The sequence below is a fragment of the Aspergillus fumigatus genome, chromosome 3 (assembly GCF_000002655.1).
Source record: "Aspergillus fumigatus Af293 chromosome 3, whole genome shotgun sequence".
In the NCBI taxonomy this organism is placed as follows: domain Eukaryota; kingdom Fungi; phylum Ascomycota; class Eurotiomycetes; order Eurotiales; family Aspergillaceae; genus Aspergillus; species Aspergillus fumigatus.
Window position 1 is genome coordinate 447,036 of NC_007196.1, and position 21,636 is coordinate 468,671.

The 21,636-nt window shown below is 52.5% G+C and overlaps 9 protein-coding genes across 9 annotated transcripts; 3 read left to right on the top strand and 6 right to left on the bottom strand.

Annotated features, from left to right (window-relative positions):
* Positions 1-430: 430 nt before the first annotated feature.
* On the bottom strand, positions 431-1,852 carry AFUA_3G01810 (F-box domain protein; the record flags this gene model as incomplete). The annotated part of the gene is made up of 1 exon (XM_743409.1): positions 431-1,852. The coding sequence occupies one exon, from the start codon at positions 1,850-1,852 to the stop codon at positions 431-433; it is 1,422 nt and encodes a 473-aa protein (XP_748502.1).
* An 861-nt stretch (positions 1,853-2,713) lies between these two features.
* Positions 2,714-3,880, bottom strand: AFUA_3G01820 (amino acid permease; the record flags this gene model as incomplete). Its single annotated transcript, XM_743410.1, has 3 exons — positions 2,714-3,205; positions 3,346-3,496; positions 3,570-3,880. The coding sequence occupies 3 exons, from the start codon at positions 3,878-3,880 to the stop codon at positions 2,714-2,716; spliced, it is 954 nt and encodes a 317-aa protein (XP_748503.1).
* A 927-nt stretch (positions 3,881-4,807) lies between these two features.
* On the top strand, positions 4,808-6,408 carry AFUA_3G01840 (putative MFS transporter; the record flags this gene model as incomplete). Its single annotated transcript, XM_743411.1, has 2 exons — positions 4,808-5,424; positions 5,472-6,408. 2 exons carry the CDS (start codon positions 4,808-4,810, stop codon positions 6,406-6,408), a joined length of 1,554 nt encoding a protein of 517 aa, XP_748504.1.
* A 232-nt stretch (positions 6,409-6,640) lies between these two features.
* Positions 6,641-7,822, top strand: AFUA_3G01850 (agmatine deiminase family protein; the record flags this gene model as incomplete). The annotated part of the gene is made up of 1 exon (XM_743412.1): positions 6,641-7,822. The coding sequence occupies one exon, from the start codon at positions 6,641-6,643 to the stop codon at positions 7,820-7,822; it is 1,182 nt and encodes a 393-aa protein (XP_748505.1).
* Positions 7,823-8,049: 227 nt separating this feature from the next.
* On the bottom strand, positions 8,050-9,354 carry AFUA_3G01860 (uncharacterized protein; the record flags this gene model as incomplete). The annotated part of the gene is made up of 2 exons (XM_001481537.1): positions 8,050-9,086; positions 9,159-9,354. The coding sequence occupies 2 exons, from the start codon at positions 9,352-9,354 to the stop codon at positions 8,050-8,052; spliced, it is 1,233 nt and encodes a 410-aa protein (XP_001481587.1).
* A 382-nt stretch (positions 9,355-9,736) lies between these two features.
* AFUA_3G01872 (uncharacterized protein) lies at positions 9,737-12,279 on the bottom strand (the record flags this gene model as incomplete). The annotated part of the gene is made up of 3 exons (XM_001481538.1): positions 9,737-10,851; positions 10,904-11,064; positions 11,165-12,279. The coding sequence occupies 3 exons, from the start codon at positions 12,277-12,279 to the stop codon at positions 9,737-9,739; spliced, it is 2,391 nt and encodes a 796-aa protein (XP_001481588.1).
* A 2,081-nt stretch (positions 12,280-14,360) lies between these two features.
* Positions 14,361-16,801, bottom strand: AFUA_3G01880 (putative transcription factor; the record flags this gene model as incomplete). Its single annotated transcript, XM_743415.2, has 4 exons — positions 14,361-15,173; positions 15,256-15,621; positions 15,680-16,610; positions 16,687-16,801. 4 exons carry the CDS (start codon positions 16,799-16,801, stop codon positions 14,606-14,608), a joined length of 1,980 nt encoding a protein of 659 aa, XP_748508.1. The 3' UTR covers positions 14,361-14,605.
* Positions 16,802-17,230: 429 nt separating this feature from the next.
* AFUA_3G01890 (MFS transporter) lies at positions 17,231-18,998 on the top strand (the record flags this gene model as incomplete). Its single annotated transcript, XM_743416.2, has 2 exons — positions 17,231-17,563; positions 17,679-18,998. The coding sequence occupies 2 exons, from the start codon at positions 17,231-17,233 to the stop codon at positions 18,897-18,899; spliced, it is 1,554 nt and encodes a 517-aa protein (XP_748509.1). The 3' UTR covers positions 18,900-18,998.
* Positions 18,999-19,093: 95 nt separating this feature from the next.
* Positions 19,094-21,090, bottom strand: AFUA_3G01900 (fatty acid desaturase). The gene is made up of 3 exons (XM_743417.3): positions 20,564-21,090; positions 19,651-20,514; positions 19,094-19,603 (listed from the first exon to the last, which is right to left on the bottom strand). Exons 1-3 carry the CDS (start codon positions 20,672-20,674, stop codon positions 19,283-19,285), a joined length of 1,296 nt encoding a protein of 431 aa, XP_748510.3. The 5' UTR covers positions 20,675-21,090; the 3' UTR covers positions 19,094-19,282.
* Between the last annotated feature and the right edge of the window lie 546 nt (positions 21,091-21,636).

Below are 21,636 nucleotides of genomic sequence, written 5' to 3' on the forward strand. Positions count from 1 at the left end.
GTTCCCCACGGAAATATTACGCCCTTGTCGATCCGTCGATATCTTTGACGGACTGTGTCACTACCTCTGGCTGCACGATGGTCCACCTTCTACGCGTCTTTTCTCTCCTATGTTGTCTGGCTTGACCAGGGCCATCTATTATCGCCACTTCACACCTCAATATCAATCCGCCGTATCCCGCGGGTATGCTCCGATTTCTTTAGGGGCTTTAACCTTTGCCCTTCTGGTAGTGGTGCGTGCGGCGTGCGAATATGCTTGCCATCGAGGGACGAGAACCGGAAAGATGAGTACGAACATTCGATGAACCTAAATCTTATGCCTTGCACATTGTCCATGACCGTTGGTTCGTCCGGCTCGTATTTTCTCGGTCAATGTGACGCCAGCACTCCACATGCCTGAGGGCACTGTAGTGCAGTGCTAACTTATGCTCCTATCGGTGGGGACCGTATTCCTGCCGCTGCTCAAGGATCCACTGTTGTCTCGCAGGAGATCCCAGCGGTATTGGCATTCCATGGGGGAGGTGATATCGGATCGGGTGTTTCAGCTCCTCGCCTTCCCGCTTCAACGTATTGCTGCCATGCGCACCAACCCAGGTGTTAAACCTAGGCGCTCCGACGCCTGTAAAGTGTACCAAGTCCCCTTGTATCATAAGCTCGTCAAGGTATAGATATGACAGACTTGAGGTTTCACCCGTGCAAGCATCAAATGTTGATCTGAATGTACCAGAAACCATTTGTACACTTTCCAAAGTGAGCCTGCGTAGCTGTGTCCGCTTCAGGAGCGCAAGTAAATTTCTCTCCCGGATAAATACGCCCCGGAGAGAACAGTCTTCCAATGCTGGTAGTGCTGCTAATTCTGCTACGCGCTGGAAGAGCCTTTCCCTCGGGAAGGGGATGTGGAAGGTAAGATGACGAGCGTTCACAAGATACTGGTGTATCTGCAGGCTTTTGAGCTCGTGGCACAGGTCTAAAATCCTTGCTAGGCCAACAAAATTGCTTTCGTCTTGCGCCTCTGCTGCGGCTTTGTCGATGCGTCTATCGTGCTCATCGTCCGACCAATCGATCACATCAGCCGAACCATCGCTGGAGCGCTGGGCGTCTTGGGGTGTGAGCCAGAGAATCCGGTCGGAAACACTGATAGACAAAGCTTTCAGAGCTCCAAGGACTTTGGAGAGCCTCTCGTTATGATAATCAATCTGGGACAGCTCCCGACTCTCCAGGCTGCATCGCTGCATGTAGGAACCATTGAAGACATTCAAATAATCAACCGCCAGGAGGCTTTTCTGTAGAGCCGCCAATACAATCCGGAAGGTCTCTGCCGTAGTCTGCCAGACAAGCCTCCAACTACTGCCAGCCAGGGGAGTTACCTCGCGTTCCGCATCTTGACGGTACACGGTAACCTCGAGCGAGAGGGATTGGAGTTTCCTCTCGGCGCTATTCGTCGCCAGGTACTTAAAAGCCTGGCTGAGAAGCTGCACAATCTTCCCTGACTCCAGCAGTTGCTCATAATCCTGTCGCCGCTGTTGAAGAATCGCCAAGTCTCGCTTCCTGGGATTGGTTGCGTCTGCTTTGAGGCCGGCGTCAAGAGCCATAGTGTCGTTAACCACGCCGACCAGCGTTAGGTGGCGAGTTTCGCAGCCGAGCCAACCACGCTGTGTCAAAAGGCCTAGCTGTTGCAGGTGTGCTCCCGTGATTTTGACACGCTTAGAGCGGAAGTTCAATCGAAACCGTCCCTGGGTGACTTGAGACCTAAGACGTCGATTAGTCTGTCGAAGATTGCCCACATCCGTCAGATCCAGGTATGCGTCGATTTCCTCGACCACCTGTGCAGGGCATTGCGCGAGACCCGTCATGGCGTTTGCTGCAGTTGGAAGGGGACTGGCGTCAGCAAGAGATAAAGGACTTGCTGCCTACTAGTACCTTTTCTTTCCCGCCGCAAGCCGGGGTTTGAGGCCGGATTCTCGCTTACTCGACTTGGCTGATTGACCTACTCCGCACGAGAGTCTAGCTCACGCATTGAAATTGTGAACAAGAGTCGCAAGCGAGGGCCATGTCAGAATCAATGATACCAACCACTTCCCTAGGAGGAGATCGGGAGCAAAGATATTCTTGAGCGGCAGATATCCGAACAGGCACCAGCAGAGCTACAACGATTTTGTTTGGGGCCGAAGAGTTTGGTGCTCTGCTAAACGACTATATTTCGCTTTTGGACCTGAAGCCCGATGTCCCCTGGGGCTCCAACATCTACTGCCGTGACTACAGTAATGGCAAAGCGTGGTAGGGCATGCTGAACCTTATTGACCAAACTGTCCGAGACACGCGGGAGGTAGTTAATCAATGGACATGTATTCGCAAGAAGAGCTTGGAAGGGGCAATCTCGCATGTATTCGCAATCATTTCATTGCTTGGGATGCCTAGGAACTGCTGTGAGTGGTATCACAACCCGAGCAGCTCCTTACACTCGAGGAATTCAGCATGACCGGTCTCTGTTGAGAATGGGCTTGGGTTCGCGGTACAATTTTGGCTTTTTTTTTTGGATGACATTGCATAGAGTATTTGTTGAGATGAAGTATCCTGTGGTGAAGTTGCACTGGGACAATGAGGACCACTGGAACCTGAAGAGCGAAACTACCCGTGCAGCCCGACTATGGGGATGGCAAGTCTGACGAGGACGTCAGCTGGATGTACATGAGTGTGAGTGACTACATACGTTACTACAATGATCTGGATGAACGACTGGTGGTTCGATTCGTATTCGCGGCCGCCAGACAGACCAGCGAGAATGTTGCTGCGACGGCGTGAGCATGGGAACCCAGAGCCATGACGTACATGTTGATAAATGGCTGTGGTACACTGCGTCGTGGAATGTTTCGATCGTGGGCATGCAGAACAGGAAGAGGATGATAATGGAGACCGCATAGCGATGAGGCCACGGTCGACCAAAAGACTCCGTTGGCGGCGGATTTCCGGGCCGTGACTGTTTCTTCGGCAATATGGCCAGATGCGTGCTGACCGACGAGACAGCGGGCAGGCAGATACCAGGACAGAATCCAGTTCAGGCTGGGGGCCATACCTCCTCCGTTGTAAGTGGAGGTGAAGCCATACTCGGCGGGTCGGAAACCATAGGTTTTGGAGACTCCGATAGGCAGCCAGATCCTATTCAGGAGGATGTCAATCACAACAACAATGAAGCCCGCTAGGAAAACCTATGCATGCATAGTGCGGGGCGGGAGGAAGTTCAGCGAAGTTGCAAGTGCCAGGAAGAGCAACGACAAAGCCCAGGCAACCGCACGAGCCTTGACATCTGATGTTCATATGGCATGGACGTGTTTGGGTTGAAGCCTACCACATGAGAAATGGCATAGTTGGCCACCCCGAACGAGTCGGTTGCCAGGAACGAAGTCCAAGCGACCAGCGTCAACGCCGCAGCAAGGAAAGACACAAACCGGCAACCTTGCCGCCTCCTCATGAACGGCATGCCCAGTAGTAGATTGATCCTGCAGCAGGGTAGGTGGAGTAGGCTTCCGCTAGGGTGGCAGCGGTGATGATAGCCACGATACTTCCAGAAACCCATGAGCTCCACCTTCGTACTGTGAGTTACAGTCGACAAAGACGATGATCATGAGGACATACATGGCAGCTGGTCCACCAGCGCTCAGAACAATGTAGAAAAACACACGAATACCGCCGATGCAGTGCAGCGCAGCGAAGGAGAAGGTAACGTTGTCAAATGCAACCCAAGCGCGAGCCAGCTCGGCTCGATAGCCTAGTTTCAGCAGCTGCAGGTCATCTTCGTCTTCTGCAGTATCATTATGCGTCGTTTCTCTTGACACTCTTGGCCCACTTGGCCAAGGGATTGGGCAACAGGAAGCACCACCCATGGCTTGTTTCACTGTTTGCAACGTACCGACAAGTTTCACTCACAGTGACTTAATGCCGTGGCGATTCTCCGTTGTAATTGATGAAGAAAACAAACAGGAGGAAAAGAGCAGCATGGCACTGTTAGAAAAGACTCAGGCTATTTATGAAGCTGAATAAGAACATTTGTGCCTTGCATATATCGCCAACTGACCAATCACAGGCCAATACTCTTGGTGCCTCAGGGAATACCCCTGACGCCTCATATTTCAGGCATTCGTTTCACAGTCATGTGGAAAACAAACGGCGACATCTGAACCGAGATAACTTGGACTAAAGTAGGTTCTGAATGTAAAAACAAAGCGCTGAATGAGACTACTCTTCCGTTCTATCCGCGGGTGAAAGAAGTAGTCTGTGGTGCATATCATCATCCCAAGTCTTGTTTCAGCAGCGCATCAGCATCCGAGCAACCTGCATGGGGGATAGATACTGAAGATAAGATGAGTCTTATTGTCTGATGCCACCACTTCCATTGTATGATCAGGGAAACAGCTGTGGCATGTGTTCTCAGCCCACGCCGTCCGTGGGGGCACACTGTGCGGGTGCGTGGGGGTTGCAATATCCAAGGTGAGGATACGCGAGATGGCAAACTCTGACAATGCGGGGGACTTTTCCGGGGACTGCGCATCGGTCGGATGGAGTGTCCCCAGTTCCACTGAACAGCAGATCGGCACCAATCTCATTAGCTCATCAATTGCCGACTAAGGACCGCCTGAACGTGGATGACCCAGACTCATTGCCGAAAGGAGGCTTCAACTCCGTGGAGAAGATCAAGGACTCTGCGTGGGGGTACACATGCGTATTGATATAAAGACTGCAGATCATCCTGTTGAGCAGACTTCCAACACCGGCTGGACATCTGGCCCTCTAGTGCTTCTAATCAGTGAAACATGACTTCCAAAGCCGCCGCCTTCCACGATGAAGGCGACATGGCCAAACCCACTGGCCTCGACGCCATCCACATGGTTCGGATCCCCTTGACCGAAGAAGACAGCAAGCGTATCTGTCGCAAGACTGACCGTGTGATTCTTGCGATTCTGGTGTGGGTGTACTTCCTGCAGATTCTGGATAAATCGGTGCTCGGATATGGAGCCACTTTTGGCCTCCAAGCCGACACGCACCTCACGGGCAACCAGTACTCGCTTGTTGGTTCAATCGCCCCTATCGCTCAGCTGGCCTGGCAACCATTCTCTTCGTTCTTGATTGTCAAAGTCCCGCATCGGATTCTGATGCCGTCCTTGGTCCTCGGATGGGGCATTGCGCAGACTTGCATGGCGGCATGCCATAGCTTTGGCGGCTTGATGGCCACGCGGTTCTTCCTTGGTCTTTTCGAGGCTGGCTGCCTGCCACTGTTCTCCATCATCACCAGTCAATGGTATCGCCGTGCGGAACAACCGATCCGTGTCGCAGCCTGGTACAGTACCAACGGGTTGGCGACGATCGTGGCCGCCGCCCTGTCCTACGGCCTGGCACACATCAAGTCGGATCTGCTCAAGGAGTGGCAGATGTAAGCTACACCACCTAGTGTTGGAATTCCACAGCTAATCAGACCAGTATCTTCCTCTTCGTCGGTCTCATCACGGTCATCTCCGCCCCAATCGTCTACTGGAAACTGGACAACGATATCGCCTCCGCTCGCTTCCTGACCGAACAAGAGAAACTGCAAGCGATGGAACGGCTCCGCGCGAACCAGACCGGCGCCGGAAGCCGCGAATTCAAGCTCTCACACGTCGTCGAAGCCGGCCTCGAGCCAAAGACATACCTCTGGATCGCGATGGCCATGCTCCTCAACATCGGCGCGAGCGTGACCAACGTCTTTGGCCCGCTGATCCTCAAGGGTCTCGGTTTTAACAAGTACACCACCACCTTGCTGAACATGCCGTTCGGTGCGCTACAATGGATTGTGATCCTGCTGGCTAGTTACCTGGCGCAAAAGGCCCGCTTGAAGGGCGCGGTCCTGGCGGCGTTCATGGTCCCAGTCGTGGCCGGGCTTGCGATGCTGCATGCCCTGCCGCGCAATGATTCGGTGCAGGGCGCGCTGATGGCCGGATACTATCTGCTTGCCTTCCTGTTTGCCGGCAATCCGCTGGTGGTGTCGTGGATGGTTGGCAATACGGCCGGTATGACGAAGAAGTCGGTCGTGATGAGCCTGTACAATGCGGCGAGTGCGGCTGGTAACATCGTCGGACCACTTCTGTTCAGCTCGGAGGATGCGCCGACATACCATCCTGGACTGCAAGCCTGTTTGGGGATTTTTGTGGCGCTGGTGGCAGTGGTGTTGATCCAGTGGGCCGATCTGTTCGTGTTGAACAAGCTGCAGGAGAAGAAGCGGGTGCGGAACGGGAAGCCGGCCAAGATGGTGGATCGCTCGATGGACGATCACTATCACGGCACGGGAGGCGACGAGGAAGCTATGCAGGAGGAGTTGGGCAACAATGGACTGCTGGATGTCACTGACCGGGACAATGACGAGTTTGTATATATTTATTAGCATTGAGTTAAGCCAAGGAGATTCCATTCCATTCATCTCAATTGCTGTAGCCTAGCCCCGTCTCAAACGAGGCCCAGCGATTGGCCGCCTCTATTGCCAAATACGGGCAATACGAAGCATCGCGATAGTTCCCGTTTGGTGCGCCCCACACGTCACATGCGGAACTCACATATTAAAACGCCATCTCGTCCCTTGCACCAGACATGCATCAAGTCGGAAAATATCATTCAATATGAGGTTCTCTCAAGCCATGTCGAAGGCAGCATCGATAGTAGGACAATACACAGGAAGATACATCTATCCCGCAGAAACCTCTCGTCATCTCGCTACCCTTCTGGGCTTCCCATCCAGACACTCGATCTCCTCGGCCTACTATGACAACGCATGTACTGACATAGCTAATCTCGCGTCTGCGATCTCGGCCTTTGAGCCCGTCCGGTTGTATTCGCGACCCGAAGATCTCCCAAGGGCCCAGTCGATGGTCAACCAGGCCATTCCCAAGTATACCGGCAACACGTCGAATATCTCCTTCATCCCATTTCCCACCAATCATCTCTGGGTTCGGGACACAGGACCTGTATATGTGCTCGGCACTGGAGATGCCCGCTCCCGCCGGTTCGCCATCAACTTCCGCTTCCGCGAGTGGGGAAAGAGAGACGAGATGGAGAGCCAGGAACGCGCGGCCGATGAACAGGACTGGCCGATTATGACCACTGCGCAATTGGACGAGAACGCCACCTTTGCCAGGCGAGTCATCGAGACTGACGTCTCTCCTTCCCCGGTGACACTCGTCGAGTCCAGAGTCTGTCTCGAAGGCGGCGCACTAGTCGTGGACGGGGAAGGTACCCTCCTGGCCACAGAAAGCAGTATCATCAACGACAACCGCAATGCAGGCCTGTCACGGAGCGAGATCGAAGCAGAGCTACAACGCTTGCTGGGGGTGGAGAAGATCATCTGGTTCCCTGGCCGGAAAGGTCTCGATATCACCGATGTGCATGCCGATGCGGAGGTGGGCTTTATCCGGCCAGGTGTTGTTGTTCTCTCGAGGCCCCATGCGAGCGTGCCTCGGGCCTGGCTCGACGTTTACGAGGAAATCCGAGAGATTCTCACTCGGTCAGTGGATGCAAAGGGCCGTCCGTTTGAGATCCATACAGTGGACGAGCCGGACCCTGCTCTTCTCGGGGATTTGTCCTATGACGAACCGGCGACCAACTACGTGAACTTTTATTTCGTCAATGGCGGCTTGATCCTGCCCCAGTTTGGCGATGAAGTAACGGATAAGGCGGCTGTGGAAACATTTCAGAAGCTATGTCCTGGCCGAGTGATACAGCCTGTATATGTGCATGCGCTTCCATTAGCTGGCGGTGTGATTCACTGTGCGACTCAGCCCGTTATCGCTGTGCCGCAGGACTAAATGCTGTAGGATACATACAAAGCAGGAGGTGTGAATGGCATATAATCCAATCGCTGGCAAAGCAGCGGCTGCTTGGTTCTTGTCCCCTTGCTCTAGGTGGCAGGATCTAGCTGCACCCGCGCACTCCCCACACTTTGCAGCCAAATGGTGCATACATAATTGTAGTAGTCGGTAGCGTCATGCCTGGCTATATATTTGCCGCTCTGAGATCTGCCCTCTACAGATTATCAGACTTGATGATTCATAGACCGTTTCTCCTTCCATTCCTGCGCGATCGCCTCCCACTCCCTCACTTCGTTTTCTCGCAAATCGCCTGGGAAGAAGGTCCCTATCATGCTCTTGCCCAGCTTCTCGTATCTCCTCTCCACTTCCATCAAAGTCTTCATCACTTTGACTTCACCCACGACGCCGATGAACTCCAGCGGGACACCGTATGCATCGGGAGTTCGCTTCCAGCCCGCAACAAAGATATTTTGAAGCATTCCCAAGCCCCCGACGGCAATCAAGTACCAGGAGTCATCCTGCAGAGCAGATGCCGTGATAAGCAGCGCGATCCACATGATCCCGAACACGATGGTTGCCAGCTGCGCAAAGAGAGTGATGGACGGAGAGTCGATCTTGGAAAACCCTGTGGCAAGGTCTTCCAGATCCAGGCCGCGGCCATTACTGATGATCGCAATGGCATGCTGAGCCCCGTTTCCGCGCGTCAAGACAAAGTTCTTCTTCTCTCGCGTGTCCAGACGGCGACAGGCCCACTTCTCGACCTTCCACTGCCCCAGCGCCCCGGTGACGTAGCACAGAATGGTGGCTGCCGCAGTGATCATCAGAATGCCCCAATCTCCGGACAAGCCCAGTGGTACGGCGGCTATTCCTAGTTGAATCACAGTGACAATGATACCCGACCAATGGAGCAGATCGTGGCCGGGCTCTCCAGATGGCTTCGTTGTACTTGGCTGCCACAGACTGACGACTAATCCGGCTTGCGAAGGACGAGGGACTCGGCTCCCCGACCCGGGGACTTCTCTCTCCTGGCGCTGCCGGTCAAAGTCCCAACGAGCCTGGATGAGGGACTCTGTTTTCTCACGGACGGGCTCCCCCATCCAGTACTCATAATCTCGCATGATGCGTCCGAGAACCCAGGAATTATTTCCCCGGACGTACCCATTTTTGCCGTTGATAAGACAGCAGGCTGTGTCTGCATCTGGCATCATCCTGTACTCACCGAGCGCAGAACATATGGACGAGGCCGCATAAGAAACCCATCCTGAGGACAGAAAAATAAGCAACAGATATCTGATTTATTTTTTTTTTAGAAAAATAAAATCGTTCTACATACCAAATGAGAAGGCAACTGGAGTGACCCAACCCCCCGCCAGCTGTGCGAGAGCACGATGGATCAAGTCGCCTCCAATCAGGAGCAGAATAGTAAAGGCATAATTGGATGGGTTAGACCACTCATCTGCAAAAGCAGTGCTTGTAGAGCCGGGGTCAAATTCACGGCGCGAGAAGAGATGTCGAAGAGCCGGGGCCATGGTAGGAGAAGTGGGGGGCGAAGGTGTATGATGGCTCGGTGGAGAGGACCAGGAGGTTCAGGACAAGAGACTCTGGGAGTCGATGCTTAATGCGGGTCAAGATAATGTTGCAGAAAATAATCAGTAGGGTATCATTGCGTTTTATGATTACAACAGCTAGTTGTGTGTGTGTGCATTAGCGCCGCCATCGTGTTCAATTTCAGCCAGCCACCCCATTTTCTACGAGGCCAATGACAAACATGCAATTTCCCTCTTGGCATATCCCCAAGTCAGCCTTGTACCAGTTGATGTACTGTACCAATTGATGTACGGAGTACTCTTCATCCACTTCTCCTCAGGCGTCGCCATATATGCAAGGCGAATCTGCGGATGCGCTGTCCCGCTACATAACAAACCAGGCACTATCACTGTCGAGAAACCGCACATCCACCAACTCATCCCCATAAGCTTCCTGGGCTCTGATTCTCGCTAAGGAGAGGTGGTTGAACCTGTAGACCCCGTTCGCAGGACGATTGAACAAGCCCACGGCTGCCAGACAAGGCTTTCCACCGACGTTTGGGACCTTTGACAAAATCACGGCATACTGCCTTTTGGCCCACCGAACATTGTTTCGCGGAAACTGGAGGACAAGCGATTTGCTCTCAACGTTGCTTCCCCGGGTAGCTGACACTCTACATGGGACCTCGCATCCATGCTGAAGGGCTCCAAATGGCACGTTGTCATGGGCAAAGTCCACTAGAAGCCCCGGATACCGAACCGGAAGGCCTACCTGGCCGTTGATCCTCTCAAGAGTAACAGTCTCTCTCTCGTCAGGGCACGTCAACTGAGGAGTCCGGAAGTTGAGCAACGACTTCGGAGCCCACCTGTATCCCGCCTTGTTGAGGCGTTCGTAATTGTTGAAAATCACCGACCTGTCAAACGTCCCGAGTTGTTCCAAGAAAGCCGCCATGCGCTCCTCTGCGACTTCCTCGTCATCGTCGCCTGAAATCGCCTGGATCCTGTCAAGGTCGATGTCGATAATCGTTGCCATGCACACTGTTTCGTCCGCGAGTCGTGTGCTCCTCCGTGGTGACAAATGATGCGCGAGAGGTTCATAGAGCATCCACTTTTCCTTGACTAGCTTCATGAGACCCCTCAATGCGGAGTATAGGTCGAGCAGCCTTAGATTCGCCGCGAACGGGAATCCTAGATACTTTCCTGACTTTTCCAGGTGTTCACGATTATAGGTCATGAACTCTTCTGCCAGCGCGCGTAACTCGACTGGCCGATCGGAGAACTGGATATATACCAAGGATGGTAGAAACCCTTCTTGGTGAGTCCAGAGGCGCTTGATCCAGTTGGACAGATACAGCCGAGCGACTTTATCCAACGCTGGAGCAGTGGATGGGATTTTCTGGATGAACTTGTCCAAGACCAGGACCGCTTTCGCATTTGAATAGACGTGCCGCATATTCCGGATCGCCTTGCGCTTGCGGTCTTTGTCTACTGCAGGGACGCCTTCATTTCAGTTAGTCTTGAACGCGCCCAGACATTCGATGAGGTTCCATACACAATGCGTCCATCCAAAAGCCCACACCATCCGAGTTGTTGGGATCTTCTGGCAAAGGTCTTCGGCCTTCCCACTGCACATTTTCCACGAGATGTGTGATGCGGTCTAGCTGGCATTCTGGCAGCCAATTCGCCGCCCGATTTCCCATTCCGTCAGCCCATCTATGACGAAAGGGTCAGCATCTCGGATGCGTGACAGAAGACGAGGGGCAGAGACACGACTGGTGTGAGATTCATTACATTTTCGCCCAGGGTTGCTTACACATGCGATATAGCCACATAATCAGGCCGCCTGTGACCACTTAAATGGTATTCCACCGACCACAGTGTACGCAGTCCTTTGGCCCACAGCGCAATCGGGATGGCATTCTTATCGATAATTTTTGCGATGGCATCGTCCCATCCCGTCTGACCTCTTTCCGGTCCCAGGTGTCCGCCATAGCTGATCGTCTGCGCCGTTGGACAGTTGGGCTTATGCCAGGGAGCCACATGCCGGGGATGGTAGAGCTCTGTCGGAAATTCTTCCAGGCAACGTTCCCGGACACACTTCGAATGTCGATCCAGTTCATCCGGGCTTAAACCGGGAGACGCTGCAACGTAGTATTGGCCGTCGATCGGAAGGTCTTTGATAATGGTAGTCGCATCAGCGAGACACCACTGGCGCTGTATACGTCTGGCTATGATTTCGGACCGAGCATCCAGCCACGGGTTCGTAACACTGATGCCACGGGGCTCGCAGACCCTGATTGCTGCACTGCGGAGGGAGTAGACCATGGCGATCAGCGTGGTCGAAATCTCGTCCCGTACGGGCCACCGCAGAGGCTTGTCGTTTCCCCAAAGATCCCTCTCTTCATCTGGTGTGCAGAAGCAGTCAAGGATCTGACGAGCTCTCTCAAACATCCGGTTCGCTGCCGTCCATGCCTGTGCCTTGTCACGTACTCCATTCCTCCATTCTTTCAGCTTGCACGAAAGTATCGATGTGTTGACAATCCTTACTAGTCTATGTCTTCGACTGTCGTCCTGGGACGACAACCTGAGCAGTTTCACTTCTCTCGGATCTGACAGACCTTTACCTTTGAGGAAATCTTCAGTCGTCGCGCTGACACCGCCAACTTTCAACACTTCAATGACCAGCCCGAAGAAGAGCCATGTCTGGAAGAACTCTTCCACTTCCGAGTCGGCCAGCTTCCATTTGATACCATGCCCCTCGAGGTATCCCTTTTGGGTGGTGTTGCCACCGGGAGGCTGGTCGTCAGTCCACCCTCTTCGCTTGGGAAAATCTAGAAAACCTTTGTGATCGTACCATTCCTCTGGGGGAGCGTTGTACGGAGCCAGAATAAAGTGCTCTTTTCCTTCGGGTAGGGGTAAATGCTCCATTTTCACCCCTTCGATAGCTTGTCTCGTTAGTGGCAGCGCAGCGCAGCGGTATATATACATGATAGTCTGTAGCGGGCCAGTTTGGGGGGGTGTCAGCCAGCCACTGCAGCTCAGGTGTCTCGTTGGCATCCCAGCAGGAGCCACTCTCATCCTATCGGCTCCCGTAGCACATCACAGGTCTGTCTGTTTGCTGATCCGTGTGCAGCTTATGAGCAGAAAGCCACAAGCAGGTCAAGTCTGCCTTTGAGACTTTTCCAACTGCACCATTCCTCGTGGATCACACCAATCATCTGTCCAACGCCAATCACGCCGCCGTCCTAAGCGCCTGGGAATCCCTTGGTCCCAAGCATCAATTTGGTATCCTTGCCATCAAGCTGACATCTTGCTGTAAATACACGGTTTGCCCTTGCTAGCTCCTTTGGCAGCCTTACTTCCCTCACGACAATTAGACAGGCAGAATGTAAATCCCCGCGTTGATTTATCTTTAGATCCTATATGGCGGTTAAAGTTCTGGAAACATGTACCTCTTGACGTTGACACACCCTGCCCTCATAAGTCAAGCGTATTCTAGCTTGATTGCTAGCCAGATTTAATCTTTCAAGGTAAGCAAGTGCAGGATTTTTCCCACAATAATTCTTCCTCTGTAAGACTAACCAGCGTCACCGTGATTCTTGGCCACGAGATATGTCAAATCCTTCCATGGCCTTCTTTGCTAATCATCAGATTGGCAACTCAACAGAACGAATGCTACATGCGAGTCCATAGAGATGATGCCGTCGTGAACCGCTATTAACAGTGTATGGACAAGAACAGATAGAAGTTTAGTTCAAATGCTTGGTTAACTACTATGATTACATACTGCGAAGATAACTCTATCTATTCGGGTTGAAACTGAATGTCGATAAGAAATACATTAAACAAGAGGCCGCTATTAACTCTAAGGTCCAACTTCAGAAAATTATCTAACTAGACCTAACCTGATGTCATGGGGCTGCAGCTAGGCAGCGTCACTACCTCAGGGAGGCTTATAAGCATGTTCAGACCTGGTGATGTGTCAGCCATATCGAATCCTGCGATTATTCGGGAAATCCTCGTATGACGAATTCCGGCTGGACCAATGAGAACGCTCCATTTTACACTGGATTCAACATGCCTCATTGAAGAAATTGTACACAGTTTTCATTTAGTCGATTATAAATAGCTAGTTCGCACAATAGATTGCCAGAAATCAGACCTTCCTTTGATTCCCACATCATACCCATGCTATGAGTATCCCATAGATTAGGGGTACCGAGGGATCACCTGACAGTTATGATTCCGGTTTAATCGACTGCTGCAGATAACAAACAAGCGAATCAACGCTCAGGCACCATTGTAAGGCCCCATTGGGCAAACATTGAAGCTATTCGCAACCGTTATCTCAGCGCCCCAGCAAATCGACATGTTCGAATACTCAATCACCACTGATTTGGTACCCATGCAGAGGGCCCCAATCATTCTGGATCATCCAGATGATTGGTGGGAATGGATGGCATACATCCAAATGATTGCGAAATCACGGCATGTTTGAAATACATTGATCCAGACGATGAGACAATAACCATTGAGGAGCCGATCGAGCCTCCCATACCAGAGCCAGCTAGGCCATTCAAGGAGCTAACGCCCAATGAGCGAGCGGTATGGCGTTGCCAAATGATGCTACACGAACGCGCAGAGCGGAAGTTTGAACGTGATTTGGATGGCCTAATTGCAGTAAGGCAAGCGATCCTATCAACAGTCAGCCGACATCATTGGCATATCGTCAAGAGGCCAGAGACAGTGAGGCAAACGATCATCAAGCTACGGGCCAAGCGGAAGCCGGATAAGATGACATGATGCTATGGGTAATCACCGTTGTAACCTTTTTGGTATTGTGGATGGTAGCTGCTCAGAACACTAACTTCTTACAGTGGGACAGTTGTTGTTCTGCATGTTCTAGATCTTTCTTCAATTATTCGATACCGATTTCGGAATATGTGAGGGAGCATTGTGTTGCCCCGTAGACTTGAGCACCTGTATCTCAAGAGATTATTTGCGGCCTTCACCGTCTCTGATTGATTTCTGTATACGAATTGCTGTTTATGCTATGTCTCGCATGCCAGAAACCCAGCTTAGGGACCAGTGAGAGCGCAGAGATTTCGGTTTATAGTATTCACGTCTGTACAGGACTATCTGAGACTTCTCCTTTCTCAATCTCATTGGATTCTGTCAAGGGGTTTTTAGGACCACCAGCGTGGAACAATTGCAATGCATGGGAAACGGATCATTCTTTCTTCATCAACTCAAACTATCTCGCACCGCCTTCCGTAAAATCCTCCATGCCAAAGAGAAAACTATCACAATCAAACCCCAAATCCTGGAAAATGTGGTCGAACAGGGACCCAGAGGTGGCCTCCTCCGGCGCCATTCCCCCAGTCGCGTCCGGAGTGGGATATTGCGTCCCCAGGATCCGGGTCGAAAGCAGTTCAAAGGTCCGGATGCACTGTTGGACGTAAATACTCAAATGCTCATGTGCGCGGAGGGCCGACAGAACATCTCTCCACGACTGCGACACCGATGCGGTGAACAGGTCCGCTTCGAACATGGCCGCTAGAAAGTTGGTTCCGGCAATATGAAGATAATATACTCGATACCACCAAGGCAGGAGACCCATTGGCTCGTTTGGCTCCAGCGTCTCGATGATCAACGACGTGAGCTTCTGCGCGGTTTCCACGCACAATCCGGCGCATTCTCTGAGAAGACGATCACTTAGGCTAGGAGGGATGGGCTGTGCCTGATTTGCAGCCGGGTGGGATTTCAGAGAGTAGAGACGTGCGAGCATAGGTCTGTACAGAACGATTCGAGAGTGAAGGAGTCTATACACCGGTGTTAGTAGGCTGATATCTCTACTTTCTGGCTAAATCTTGTCAACGAGACGGCAGTCGAATTGCTGCATACCGAAGATGAAGTACATATCGCTCTGCTCGGGAAGCCCTATCAACCACTTTCCCAAGGTTCTTCAACTTCCAGTCGCTGGGGAGATCATTCTCCCATTTGTTGATACAGGCATCCAGCTGCACCGCCACGGCGTGGTAGTCGTCCAGTTGATATAGACGTGGCAGTCCCAATCGGGCAGCGAGAGGATTCCGTGTCTGTGTCTGTGCCAACTGAATTTGATTGCCAATTTCATGCAGCTCTCGTGAAAGATGACCCGCATGTTTACCGCCCTGTAGGTAGCTCGCGCTTGTAGACATGGCGTCGGCCCGGTTCGGTAAGGAGATCAAGGATGGTGCCGAGGTCCGGCCAAGGGACCAGGAGACGCAGCTTGACGAGTCAACATAATTGCAGGCGACACTCCGTTCTATATGTTTGTGGCACATACCGGTCTAGAGCCACACAGCTGGCCCATACCTGTTCTTTCAACTGCCTGTCAACTGAAGATTGCTTGGCTGAAGACCCGTCGGGCAGATGGCAACAGATGCTCTGCGCAATGCGTATTGCCAACCCCGCTGTCATCCATGTCTTCAGTTGGTTGCTGGTGCAGTGGAGGTATCGATTCATGAGCATCAAACATTGGACCAGCTCGATCGTTCCAGGCTGCCATAGAATCGCCTCAGGTCGGAGAAGCGCCCACGCGCGTTGGAAATACCGGTTCCCCTCTTCGTCGCGCTGTTGCGCAGGGATAAATTCTTGTCTCTGCACAGCCAGGGCAAAGACGACATTGAGGATGCTTAGCCAGACGTCATGTTCCGCGTGGAGCAGCGCGCCAGATCGAGCGAACGTCGCCTCGTAGTCGTGCAGGAAACGTTCTCGGCTCAGGACAGGTTCCACCGGATCGATGTACTGCCAATATATGCAGACAAGCCTATCAGCATGGGCGCGGGGAGGCAGTGCCGTTGCGGGGTTTAGGCCCTTGTACGGAAAGTCCAGGTCTAACGCCCCGAACAAGGGTGCATCCACGAACGGGACGAGGTTTGAAGTAGTGGCGGGGACGAGCCCTGCTCTCACATCTATTGCAGCTGCGACTTCACCAGCAAACTGCCCATGGGTGCTGTAGTACGCACGGGTCGGATCCCGGTCAAGGTCCGGCTCTTGGTCTTCGTCGGTCTGTGCCGACCTGGACGAAGGTCCAGATGTCGAGGTTGTCGAAAGCGAACACGCTCCCGAGTTAGGAGACGAGGCTGAGACGGGCGAATGGCTGCGGATTGTTGGTGCCTTTGGGACCAGGGGTTCGCGCTTGGTTTGCCGCTCGACGGCGTTGGAATTGATGCTGTACGTACATGCCTTTCCTCTTCGCAGGCATCTAATACAGGCTGCGAATGGCATTATCAGTCAGCCATTCTTATAGGAACATCTGATAGGAGAAAATGATGAATGGGTCATGGATACCCGGACGACCGCCATCACATTTCGCCTTCCTCAAGCGACAGGCCTGGCACGCGGTGGAGACTTTTAACCGTTCCCTGCGTAATGGTCTCACCGAGGTGTTTTGATAGTCTGCCATATCTAGAAACCCATCCATTACATTAACTCACCCAACTGTCTTGGAAGTCACTCAGATAAGCTTACATGAACTAAGGCGGAGGAGTTGCAGATTGTCCACACTGGCGGAGGATTGGTCTGTTTTATACGACAAGTGCCAATCATATTATGATCCGTCCATGCATAACCCCATAGCGGAATGTCATACAATTGGCTTAAGACGATGTCCTAAATGTCAGCCAGCCAGTCCGCTTCCTCCCGCGCATCAAATAGTGCTAGCAGCACAGCCAATGAAACACAGGTCCGCTTCTGGATGTTCTTTGAGACTGACAACATCAGCTATAAAAGTCCAAATTCAAGAGCAATCTATATGATAGACATGCTACATCCTTGTTGTCAGTTTTATCCCTGAGTTCCTTTCATTAGCCTTGGCCGCTCAGGTGCCGGGAGTATGTCTCAACAAGCCGAGCCCAAGATAACAGCAGACCCCGAGGTCCAGCAATCTCCCATCTACAATGGCCAAGGCACCGAGGAGGACCCATTTATAGTTGAATTTCAAAAGGATGATCCAGGAAACCCAATGAACTGGTCTCAGTTCAGGAAATGGTTCATCACGGCGATTGTGACCTTCTCGGTCTTTGCCATCACCTTTACATCTTCAGCATACGCTGCTTCTGCAAACGAGCTCATTCCAGACTTCAGTATAAGCACAGAGGTGTTTACCGTCGGCCTCTCCCTCTTTGTTCTTGGGTTTGCAATTGGCCCAGCAGTATGGGGTCCCTTGGTAAGCAGCATCCTATCTGAAGCCCTTAACAGACCCGCTGACAGTCCATTTCTCTTTAGTGAGTCTCCTTCATCTTAGACACAGGTACCTTCCAACTTAACCGTGCCTTGTTAGATCCGAACTATACGGAAGACAAGCTCTCTGGATCGTCTCGCACATCGCCATGGTAGCCTTCATCGGAGGTTCCGCTGGAAGTCACAATGTTGCCACCCTCCTGGTGCTGCGGTTCTTCAGCGGCACATTTGGCGGCTCGCCGCTGGTCAACTCGGGCGGTGCAATCGCAGATATCTTCCCTCCAGCTCAGAGAGGCCTCGCCATGACACTGTACTGTGTCGCACCATTCCTTGGCCCCATCCTTGGCCCTATCGTCGGCGGATTCGTCTCCGAAAACGTTGGATGGAGATGGGTGCAAGGCGTGTGCTGTATCTTCATCGGGGGGATTGGTATCATCGGCGTCATCTTTGTCCCGGAGACATATGGGCCAGTGCTCCTGATTAGGAGGGCAAGCCGACTCTCTCAAGCTCATGGTAAGGTCTACATCAGTATTCTTGAAAAGAACCAGGGCAAGAAGAAGCCGTCGGAAGTCTTCCAGCGAGCTCTCATACGACCCTGGGTTCTGCTCTTCCGCGAACCGATCGTGCTGGTGGCCTCGCTCTACATGGCCATCATCTACGGCACCGTCTACATGTTCATGAGCGCCATGCCCATCGTCTACAACGAACAACGTGGCTGGAGCGAGGGCATCGGCGGGCTCGCCTTCATGGGTATCGCTGTCGGTATCATCATCGGACTAGCCTACGCCATCTACGATAACAACAGACGCTACGCAAATCTGCTACTGTCAAACTCAGCCACGGCCGAATCGCGCCTCCCACCCGCCATCGTTGGCGCTGTCGCCCTCCCAGTCGGCATGTTCGCCTTCGCCTGGACCAATTCCCCCCGCATCCACTGGTCCGTCAGCATCATCCTCTCCGCGCCCTTCGGCTTCGGCTGTGTCCTCGTCATCCTGCCGATCGTCAACTACCTGATTGATGCGTATACCATCTACGCGGCGTCGGTTCTTGCAGCCGCTGCCATCTTCCGCTCGATTGTCGGGGCTGTGTTTCCCTTGTTTACGACCCAGATGTATGGCAGTCTTGGGATTCACTGGGCGAGTTCCCTGCCGGCATTTCTGACGGTCGCTTGCATGCCGTTTCCGTTTGTCATGTATCGCTACGGTGGGGCGCTGAGGATGAAGTGCAAGTATGCGTTCGAGGCGGCGGAGATGATGAGGCGGATGCAGATGCAGCAGGTGCCCGCTCCAGCCAAGGAAGAGGAAGATTCCCCTTCTGAGTGAGGGACGGCAAGATTTGGGCTGACGGGTGTCAGTGACGGCTATTGACGTGGTTGAGAGGGCAGATTTCATGCACTCCGGAGGGTAATAGAAATTGCCGATATTAAAACAACCGTGGTGACCGTAGCATATCAGTTGCAGCGGTCGCATAGCCTTATTCGACGTAGATACACTAGAGATCGACATTACATGATACACTTTAGAAGTCGAAGTCTATGTTTTTATTTCGCTGATTGACATGCACAGTTCCTGGAATGTCGTACAAGTCTAACTAGGCTAGGATATAGATTAGGATCGAGGATTGAAATATATACACGATGTTGTTTCGAGGAACCATCAAACACAGACCGGTGTTGGTGCCGTGAAGGGACCGACCGGGGCCAAGTCTACCGACTCACTCCGAATTTCCTGGCGATTTCCGCCTCGGTAAACCTCCTCGTCTTACTCTGCAGCATGGCCGCTCTCTCCTCGATCGACATGGAAATCTGATCGCCTATTGGGACCAGACACTTGGCCAGATGCGTATAGTCCTTCCGGATGAGCCGGTAGGTGATCATGAGATAGTCGATATTGCGGAAGACCAGCGCATGCTCGCTGGCGTAGCGGTCTTTTTGCTTGAGAAACGCCACCGGGTGCTCGCGCCAGTGACGGCGGGGGTTGAGATGGTGAGAGGTGTGGTAGCCATCATTGAAGCAGAAGCGATTACTCTGCTATTGTCAGCGGCAGTAGTCAAATAGGAGGCAGGAAATCGTACCGGGACATCAATCAGGGTGATACTCGATCTGAAATCCGAGTTGGGGTCTGTCTCGTCAACAAAGGCGTGCTGCCCCCAGTTGCCGATCATCAAGCCCAATCGGAGGAGAAACAAGGGGAGGATGAAGACGAAGAGCGTTGCGTGAGCGTTCACAAAGCGATACATGCCGTAGATGAAGAGGTAGTTTCCGATCTCCCAGGAAGCCGCCTTGAGACCTTGGAGGACCTGGCCTTTCCGGAAGAAGTAGCTCGGAAGCTCAAACCACACGAGGAAAAGAAATCGGCCGAGGTAGCACAGAAAATCGGACAGCTCGTCTCGTTGGTACCTGACCGTCGAGGACAAATCGTCCGGCCCATTCCCTTCCACGTGATGATGCTTGACGTGGTGGTAGTAGTACGAGTTCCACGTATGTCCCATGAGAGGATTGGTGATGTAGGGAAAGAGCGAGTCAACGAGCCAGAAACGCTTGGCTAAGATTCCGCCCATGTGGATGTGCTGGTGCATCATGAGCGTGTATGTTCCCACATAGTACGACTGCATGATCCAGTGGAGGACGCCATGGGTCCAAGTGAAGTGATAGTGCAGGTAGAGTGCACTGGGGACGGACGTGGTAAAGTAGAGGATGAGATGCGTGAGCATCACAACGTCGGTTTCCACACGGACGACTCTTCGTCCCAGCTGGATGTACGGCTGGAGGAGACATTGGTTAACAGCAGACGGGAGTTTGGCCTTGAGATCAGCAGTATCCCAGGTCATCGTCACAGTCGGCTCAAAGTCAGCATGCTGAGGATTGTTGAAGGCTTCCAGCTGCTCGGGGACAGACTTGCATTGCGAGTTGTGGTGGGATGGGACATATTTGAGGGTCTCAGCGGATCATAATTTCGAACATGGACAGGGAATGTCTACCTTGAACGACGGGTTTCGAGCCGGTTGATTGTGCCTGAGCGTCCGAGAGCAGAGTCTGCAGAACCAGGAGGTCCGACCGAGTCAGATTCGGGTCAATATAGCTGTCAGGTTCCATCATGACCCGTTGACCGGCGGAGGCTCGGTTTGATCTAGGATTGGGCGGTGGTGTGTAGAAAGGAAGACTTGGCTCTTTTAACTTCGCCAGAAAGAACTCAGATGGCAAATTCTCGGAGAAAGGGGAAAGGAGACGGAGTGGGTCTTGCTGATGGACGCCATTGAGCGCGGATCGAGCACTGATTGAGCTTATCAGGGAGAGCTTTGCTCTATTTATATCTGTGGATGGTACTGCTGGTGAAGGAATCGCAGAGGAAGTGACCTCGACTGAAAAGTCTGAAGGGTACTACCCGATAGTAGTTGTACTCTGTAGAGAAGAGAAATAAAAGTGGCAAACACGTCAGCCTACGCCAAGAGCTATCAGCATCTATCGTATGTCGAGTGAGCACTAATTTAATTTAACATCAGATGGAGTTCTTTAGCCATGATTCGACAGCAGTGGGAATGGATCGAGGCGCTCGTGTGTCATTGACATCATGACATCTATTCCCATGACGGTTCCGATGGAATGAGGCACATTGCCCTGGCAATAACATCACGTGGTGGACTGACCAACTGGCCATCTTCCAGTTGTGTGCGACTGATGGCCCCTTACAAATTAGCAGTATTTTCCGGGATTCTAGATGTTCCCCTGAGGCCTGGGCCCTGTTCCTATGACTCCCTGAGGGGATTGGAGAACATCCCCAAGGACTGAAGGTAGATTAAGGGACGCACCTTTTTGGCGCTCAAAGTCCCCTGATGATTGGCCAATCACAGCCTGTCTTCATCAATGGGTGGATTACAGCTATGATCAATCGAGATTAGGGCTCTCACTAGGTTCAACCTGGCAAGACGCAGAAAAACCCAACCACATATTCAGGGGGCTTTCAACTGCTGAGCTTTTTTTTGATGGCTGACTGATTTTCTGGACGAACCGGTCGTGGACTGGATATGGTTGAACCACCGTCATCCATACGGGCTGGACTG

What these genes read in the sequence shown, in the direction of transcription:
- AFUA_3G01900 (XM_743417.3), bottom strand. Translation starts at nt 20,674, where the DNA reads ATGATGGAACCTGACAGCTATATTGACCCGAATCTGACTCGGTCGGAC. An exon ending in CAACCGGCTCGAAACCCGTC is followed by an intron (nt 20,515 to 20,563) that starts GTTCAAGGTAGA and finishes TGATCCGCTGAG; the next exon opens with ACCCTCAAATATGTCCCATC. An exon ending in TCACCCTGATTGATGTCCCG is followed by an intron (nt 19,604 to 19,650) that starts GTACGATTTCCT and finishes TGACAATAGCAG; the next exon opens with AGTAATCGCTTCTGCTTCAA.